Consider the following 8,373-nt stretch of genomic DNA (forward strand, 5'->3'; position numbering starts at 1 on the left):
GAGGGGTTGGGGCTCGGGCCCGGCCTCCTCCTCTCAGCGGGTCCCCGCTCCTGCCCTGGCCCGGCTCTCATTTGTGTGCGCTAAAAACCCACTTCAAAGTCTGTTCCCCGAGCGGGGACAGCCCCTCGTGCGCGCTGCCGACCAGGCCTCGCACCCCTTCCAATCCCTAGCAGTGCGAAGAGGCCGGAGGGCCCAGCAGAGAGGACGCTCGCTTAAGAGCCCCGGGAACCCAGAGCGGCCTTTGGGTGTACCAGTACCTCTCCCCTTCGCCGCCCCTCCTTTCCCCTTTAAGAAAATGAATGGAACACAGCTTGCGGCCAGCGCTATGCTGTGGCCTTCGGATCTCACCATTGTTTGGGCTCGTATTGACCCCAGGTCCGGATTAGGCAGCGGCTGATTCCTGCTTTACAGGCCCGCCAGCCTAATGAGGCCGGGAGGCGATGGGGCGCGAAGCGTCCTCGGAGCCCGGGCGACCGCCGGCTTACGGCCGCCAAGGGCCCTGTAGGTGGAGGTCAAAGGGTCAGCGGGCCGAGACCGCAAGAGAATTGACCCTAGGAAATGAGGTCCCCTCAAGCGCCCCCCTCACCCGCCCTTCGATAGGGACTTGCGATAACTTGCCGTGTGCACAGAGAACCTGGGCGCCCCAACGAGGGGCCTGAAGAACGCCGAGCAGGAGCCCTTACTTCCAATACGCCTGGTCTCGTGCTGGGGCAAAGACGACTAGAGATTGGAGGGTCAGACAGCCTAGGAGAAAACCAACCCTATCGGCTAAGCGGGGAACCGCTTTTCAGGGACGCCGGTGGCGATTCTTTCAGAAACTTAAGTGGAAAGAGACCCTTAGACTTTTTTCGTTTGAAGGGTTTTATAGGAAGGAGAGGGAGCTAGGGGCGAAGAGGCAAGGAGACAGTAGGCGACGAGAAGGGGCAGGGGTGAGGAAGTCCTGAACACAACTTTCCTGATAGGCTTTGTGAACAGAGGCGGTCCCTGATGGCAGTAGCTATGACTGACTGCCCTCCTTAGCTTGGACTCCGATCTTTAACCTTCCAAACTGGAGGAAGGCCATACTTCTGTCCTGACTGCGTGGAAATAGGCACCTCCCTCTTCCCCTACCTAACAGTAGAAATCTTAAGCTAAACCACCCATTTTGAAAAAGATAATGGACTTTTAACAAAGGTCTTACCAGGTGCAAGAAGAAAAATAACGGGTAGATCACTAAGAGCCTAACTAACATTCATGGTTTCCAGCTGACCCATCTTTAGGGTTGCAAGGGTTTTTTTTTTTTTTTTGTTGGAGTGGGGGAAGGAATACTTATTCTTTAAGGTATTTAATGAAAATTCAAGAATGTAAATATGCACTCCCAGAGTCAGATCCAGGTTGTAGGAAGAAAATCTGTTGAAAGTTTTCTACTAGAGTAAGCTTTTCTTTGCAAATGACAAGGGCAGAGGACATAGACTATTTCGGAAATATGATACTACAACCAAATTAGAGGAAATCGTGTAGAGGGACAAAACTTTTACATTTTACATATTGGTTATCATCATTAATAATTGGCATTTCCCCTTAGTACACAATACTCTACTGTAAAGTTTTATGATAGAATAAGTTCAAGCCTAAGGATGAAACTATGTATCCTAATGAGACATTTAATATATTGTAATGGGGGGAGTAGCAAGTTTCTGAGAGAATCTGGCAACCAACCAGATTTACTCTCAGTTAAGGTTAGGTTAAGTTGGGGCAGAAATGGAATTAATGGAGAAAACAGTAAACTGTTGAAGTTCAATGAATATTTCAAAAGAAAAACACTATTTAGACTTCAGATGGAACACATTTAGAACCAATCTTATGAATATACATTTTCTGAAAACTTCCTGAGCATTTAAAACACTGTTTTGAAGTGAAGGAAAAATCTTGAAACAGGAATTTGGTCTAGCACCCTGAATGTCAAGGTCAAGACTGGAATGTTTGGAGAGGAGTGGTAGACTGACCAGGTTACCTGCTCATCACCTGTGAAGTCATCCCAAATCTCTGTTCCCGGCATGCAGGCCCTTGCCTTGTCTACTGGTGGTGGAAAGGGCAAAAAACAAAAAACAAAAAAAACCCAACCCAATTCTCCACAAACAAAAAGTTGTATCCAATTAGCAATTAGAAACTGTCAATAATTAACTATTGATAAAGATTGGTAGATAACTTAAAATAGCCCGCTTCAACTGTATCAAGGTAATCAAAATTTAATCATCGGTTCTCTGAGCATTTCAATTTAAGGTTGATTTATTTAAACATGAAAAAAAAATCAGGCACCAAAAACAAAAAAATGTTATAACATAAATAAGATGTGCCAAGACTTTATTTCTTCAAAAATAACAATAAAGAAAATTCTAGAATGCAAAATGTTTACGTATAATAAATATCAAATTGACTGCCACCAAAAAACCTGAAGCATTGCCCCTTCAAGAGGAGGTACTTAAGCCTATTATTATATTTCTAAATTTTTTATAATTCGTTATCTCCATCATTCTATTTACTGATTTGCAAGGTGGTTATTCATGTACAGATTGGGATCTCAATATTAAAGAACATCCTAAATTAATAATAAAAAGTCTCTCAATACTCTACACATTCCAACCTCCCCAAATAGTAATCAGTTTCTTTTTCATATAACAAATGTAAAAGAACTGTTTGTCCAAATGAGTTGCTTCGCTGAAGATTAAGTGGATTGTTAATATCACAAAGCAAACGACCATTTTTCATTATTATTGATTTTAATGGAAACAATGCTCTTAACATCTTTGCCTACAAACCGTGAACTTTAAAAATACATATTTTGCAAGTGTTTCTTTCCATATCATTTCAGAACTGCTGCAGTTATTACACCGCTATAAAAATGTTATGAATAATTGTGAAAATTATGAATTGAACTATATACAGCAAAACGATTCAGACTTTGCCTTCCAAAATTGTTAATGGACTATGTTTTTTTTAAGAAGCACTTTAACCATAAGTAAGCACCGCTCAATTGGCTTTACTCATCACCATGGTTTCAGACATACGCTTACTTTTTAAAATATATAGAGAGCTAGATAGATTTGATAGGCAGATAGATAAGTCATAGATACAAATATATATAGGTATACGGGTGATCTCTCGATAGACATGCATCCTGCTGCAATGCTCATTTTTATGTGAGATAATAAACTAAGGGACATAAAACTCATTAGGTTACCTTATGTTTATATATGTAGGGCAGGGGTGATTAAATCCAGGTTTTCAGTCTTTGAAGTACAAGATTGAGATGTCATGGTCACTAACTGAATTGATCGGTAATATTTGATTTGCATGCTGAAAATTCGGGACAAACACATTTAAATTCGCAGTTAAACAACTATCTGAGCTAGAGATAAAGAAAGGAGGGTCTTCCCAGATGGAAACTAACACTGTAAGGAATCTATACTGCAATAGAAAAATAATTTAACAATTAAAAAAGGGATCTGAGTGAGTTATAAATACCAACATACAAGACTCATTTGCTCACGTCTCCTCTTTGTAGGAGGCTGTTACAAAACAAGAGAAAGGAGTCAGAGGTTCAAAAATTGTAAATTTTGTTCTTTCAAAACAATAAAATTTAATGCTAAAGCAGTTATAATCAAAAGCTGTACAGAATTTGTTAGAAAACATTTATCCATAAATATTGTTCAGTTCCCGGCACTTGTAGCAATAATTAAATTACAACGATAAATATGGCATCAATGGATATGTATTTACAAAAAAAGTTATTACAAAAGGCAACTGAATACTAAATGTCACAATCTGTGTAGAGTAACATCACATCCTCAGCCTGAAAAAATACTGAACAACAGTTTTGACCCCATTAGACAAAAATACATTCACAAGAGTAATGCTCTGAGGAAAAGTTCAAGACATAACAGGACTTTGGCACGGTTTAAGACTGTGAGAGTTTAAACAATCACCACTAAGGCGAAGAATTTCCATCAGTTTAACATTACCACCACCAAGCCGTCTATAACTTCCTCTCAAGAAATAGGACAAGTGTTAAAATGAACTGAAGTAGTTTAGGGATGGGGTGTGCAGAGAGCAAGAGAAAGGGGAGGAAAAAGCAGTGAAAATATTAAAAAAGAAATCCTTCAAATGCCAAAACATATTTCCTAATCCTGAGAAAAGGGAATGGCTACTTTTGGATCTTACTCAGAAACCTTCCTGGACAATTACAATGAACAAGATGCAGCCCTATATATGGCCTCTTGCCTTAAAACTCCATTTCCATCTGATTGGTCTCAGTTTTTTAAAAATACATTTGGTCCATTCTAGGGTTTGTGTTTGTATTTGTCCTCAGACGTACCATTCGTTAAAATTGGGAGGAAGTCCAGGGTTGTGGCTGGTGCTAGTTTGAACTGCAGAAGGGGTTTTAGTGGTATCTTTACTGTTTGCAGAAGCTATAGCGGGTGGAGTGGAAGATTCATAGCCTGAACTGGCAGCAGGGGAGGAATCTGACCCTTGAGATTCATGAACCTAAAATTAACATGTATATATTATAATGAATATAATTCCAACTGGCATTGTGCAAGCAAAAACAAGAGCAGAATTCGAGCACTGTAAGAGCAAGACCGCCCAGTGACCCACTTAAAAGTGAAACGCTGATTTTTGTTCATTTTTAATTTCCATATTACCGATGTCTAGAAAACCCGGAGATGTTCGCCAACAAAACAGTTTCAGTCCTAGTATTGGCATTATGGAAAAGGAATAAAGCACTCTTGTTTTATTCATGTCTCTTCAAAAATGCTTTCTCCGCAGATGGAGTGGGATAAGCACTTAGCCTCTGGTGCCTATAAAATACTCCGGGCCCAGGTTTCACCAAGCCCGTTTGGGCTTGGGAAAGCAGGTAAAGAGAAAGGTGTGGGAATCAGACAGCGCTCCTTGGCCCTATTGTTTTATCAGAAGCCGAAGAGCAAACGAACCACCCATCGCCGGGTTCGGCGCGGGCACTCTTGGTTCCCACTGCGGGATGAGCCGGGAAGAGGCACAGCTACAGCAACCTCAAGCCCTGGCGAGCTCGGTTAGAGCTTCCCAGTAAACAACCGATTGTTCCCTGCGCTCCCTCCTCCACCCCACAGTGCTCGCCCCCGCCCCCCTCCGGGTCCCCAAAATGGGTTCAAGGTGTCACCGCTGGAGTAAATAGGATTTAACGTGGAGGACACCGGGTTGGCAGCGCAAGCGCTTCTGTTCCGCCGCCCAGTGTTGGGACGAGTATTTATAAACCGCCGACCGCTAATAAAGAGGTAATTACCTTCATGTGCTTGCGCAAGGAGCTCGGGTGTGTGTAGGACTTGTCGCACACTTTGCAGATATAGGGCTTGTCGGAGGTGTGCACGTGCATGTGCTTCTTGCGGTCGCTGCTGTTGGCAAAGCGTCTGTCACAGCCTTCAAATTCACATTTGAAAGGTTTCTCACCTGCAAAAGGCAAAAACGCAAAGTGGGGGAAATATGGTCAGGGCATGGACCTTCCTTGAGTTGAGCAGCGGGAGACAGAGCGCCCGGAGATCTTCCCGGAGAGGGAGCGCCGACTGGGGGCGGCTGTGGCATCTCTTTTCCCTGGAGAAAAATGGAGAGCGCTGGTTGAGCCTGCTGGGTTGGGGAGTGGTGGGCGGGGGTAGGGCAGGGCCGGCCCAGAACCTGCCTGTCCCTTTGTTCTCGCGCAGGATGGGAAAGCCCCTGGCTCCTCCAAAGTTTCCCCTAAGTTGTGGTTCCACACAACCTGGCCCAGGGCTCCCAACGCACGGCCACGTTCCGCCGCTACCTCGGCGATATAACGAAGCCCGGGAGGGACAATAGACCGAGAATGGGACAACCCCGTTCAGTTCAGTTCCTTCTTTGTACCTTTTAATTTGCCTCTTTCAAATGCAACGGTTTTCCTAAGCCCAGTATTAAAAAGCTTGGGTCATCGTACTTAACGTACGAAAAGAGAAAACTATATAAATCCCGGGCCCCCAGACAGTTTTACAAGATGTTCTGAACAAACCTCAAAACTGTGGTGCCTTTGCTACTTTAGCTTTCCTCCCAGAGGACTGAATTGAAAATAGAACTCCAAATAAAAATAGTTTGACAAAAGTATCAGTCACTTAATTAGGAGATGTGCCAATCACGGGTAAAAAGAGGTAAAAAAGAACGGAAGTAACCGAAAGTTAGCTTTCATTAGCATTTCTATGGTTGCCTTTCCCGAATGTGTGCCGAAAGCTAAGTCTCTTGTAAGCAATACGCTCTCAACACTTTCGGAGTCCCTTCATAGTAACCCAGAGAGGGAGACAAAAAGAGGCGGCGCCAGTTTGTTCCTGGGCGCGAGAAGATTCCAATTAGTTCCTCAGACCGCAGAGCCGTCTGCCTAGGAAGTTAGAAATGGGCAAAAGCGCGGCAGAACGGGAAGGGCAAGAGATGGAGGGATACTGACAGGGGCTTCATTTCCGAACAGCCCTGGCGGGGCGCCGCCCCTCTTTGGCAACCACCCCACTCCCTAACGCGTAAAGTCAGCTCAATGGCGCGGTGCCGAAGTGAATCCGCGCCTGCCTGCCTTCCACCTTACCTGTGTGGGTCCTCTTGTGGATCTTGAGGTTCTCAGAGCGGGCAAAGATCTTCCCGCAGCCCGGGAAGGGGCATGGGAAAGGTTTCTCGCCCGTGTGCACTCGAATGTGATTGACCAGTTTGTACTTCGCCTTGAAGGACTTGCCCTCGCGGGGGCACTCCTCCCAGTAGCAGACATGGTTGTTCTGCTCCGGGCCCCCCACATGCTCCATGGTGACATGTGTCACCAACTCGTGCATGGTGCTGAAGGTCCGGTCGCAGCTCTTCTTGGGCCGACTCAGCTGAGCCTCGTCAATCCACTTGCACGACAGCTCCTGTTTGATGGGCTGCCGCATATAACGGAAGAAGGCGCCAGGCCCGTGGTGGGCCGCCACGTTCACTCCCATGTTCATGTTCATGGGGCTGTAGTTAGGGAACTGCGCGCCAGCCGTGTACGGGTCGGTGCGCGGGCTGGCCACGGGGCGGTACGGGTCCGCACGGCCAAACAGCTCCCCGCGGAGCCCCAGGTGGACCTGGTTGTTGTCCACGTGCCCGGTAGGTGACGGGTGCCCGGCGCCCTGCTCATGCAGCCCAGGGAAGAGCAGGTAGCTTGGGGGCTCGGGAATGCCAGCTGGAGCGTGCAGGCTGCTCGCCGAGCCAGCAAAGAGCCCGTGCTGCCCACCACCCGAGGCCGCCTCACCAAACCCGGAGCCGCGCTGGCGGAACAGAAAGTCGCGCGTGGAGTTGAAAGCGGCGGAGGCGGCACCACCGTAGCTGGGCACCTGGCTGGCGTGGTGATGGTGGTGATGGTGGTGGTGGTGGTGATGGCCCAGGGCGTTGGCGTAACCCGAACCCTGCGGCGTGAACGCTGAGCTCTGGCCAGAAGATAGATCGTGAGCCGCAGCGGGGCTCAGCTTGAAGGCGGCGGCGGCGGCGGCAGCGGCAGCAGCGGCGTGGGGTGAGTCCCCGAAGGGATTCAGCCCCATGCCCGCCGGCTCGCGGTTGGGCATATCGTGGTGGCGCGGAGCGCCGAAGCTGCCCACTCCTAGCCCGGGGAACTGCGGGCCTCCGTCCAGGAGCATCGTCATGGGTGGGGCGTTCTGGGGACAGGCGATCCGGCTGCAATGAGCGAGGGCGCGGGCGAAGGAAGAGATCTCCGAAGTTCCGTAGTCGGAGAAGGGTGGCGGCGGATGGACACTGCCGGGAGACCTCCAAGGCAGTACCAGGGGCTGCAACTTTCCGTCGCTTCGAGAGTCTCCTGCAGAGGAGTAGGAGGGAGGAGGGGAAGTAGAAGGAGCTGGAGGGGGGAGGAGAGGGGAAGAAGAGGAGGGGAGAAAGGAGGAGAAAGACTCTGGGACTAGATCTGGTTTAACAAACTAACAGGCGCGCACAAAGAAAAATAAGCAAAATAACAAGTGGAGGGTGGAGTTTGGCAATCTTGGCCGGGTTACCCCTCCTCTCCCGAAGAGCGCAGAACTGCGGGACCAGAAGGCTCCCTCCACTCGGGCTTCCGGGCTGGGCTGCACTAAGTAGCAGAGCCAGCTCGCAGCCAGCAAGCGAGAAAGAGGCAGGCTCGGTCCGCGCCGCTCGCCGCGCGAGTCCAAGCCTCTTCGCCTCCAGAGTAATGTCCTTGGACTGATAAAGTCAATCACTCACTCCTCTCACATAAACCGAGCGGGAGGCCGCGCAGCGCGCGCCAATGGGGAGCCGGCTGGCCCAAGGTCACCTGACCCCCGGCCCTGCAGCCCATTGGTCGCTGCCACACTGATTGACAGCGCGGAGTGGGGAACATGGCAGCCGCGGCCG

At 48.3% G+C, this 8,373-nt stretch overlaps 1 protein-coding gene across 2 annotated transcripts in view; it reads right to left on the reverse strand.

The window, feature by feature from the left end:
* ZIC3 (Zic family member 3) overlaps positions 1–8,207 on the reverse strand; it is an 11,527-nt gene extending 3,320 nt beyond the window's left edge. Inside the window, exons 1-3 of one of the 2 annotated variants that reach the window (XM_006924192.1) lie at positions 6,590–8,154; positions 5,300–5,463; positions 3,584–4,524 (exon numbers count right to left, since the gene is read on the reverse strand). In XM_006924192.1, the coding sequence (XP_006924254.1) occupies positions 4,345–4,524; positions 5,300–5,463; positions 6,590–7,655 (1,410 nt within the window). In that variant the 5' untranslated portion in view covers positions 7,656–8,154 and the 3' untranslated portion in view covers positions 3,584–4,344. Of the gene's footprint in view, positions 1–3,583; positions 4,525–5,299; positions 5,464–6,589 lie in introns of those variants that run through there. The other variant, XM_025041266.1, reaches the window with a different exon arrangement.
* Positions 8,208–8,373: the final 166 nt, after the last annotated feature.

Source organism: Pteropus alecto, unplaced genomic scaffold, assembly GCF_000325575.1.
Source record: "Pteropus alecto unplaced genomic scaffold, ASM32557v1 scaffold139, whole genome shotgun sequence".
In the NCBI taxonomy this organism is placed as follows: Eukaryota; Metazoa; Chordata; class Mammalia; order Chiroptera; family Pteropodidae; genus Pteropus; species Pteropus alecto.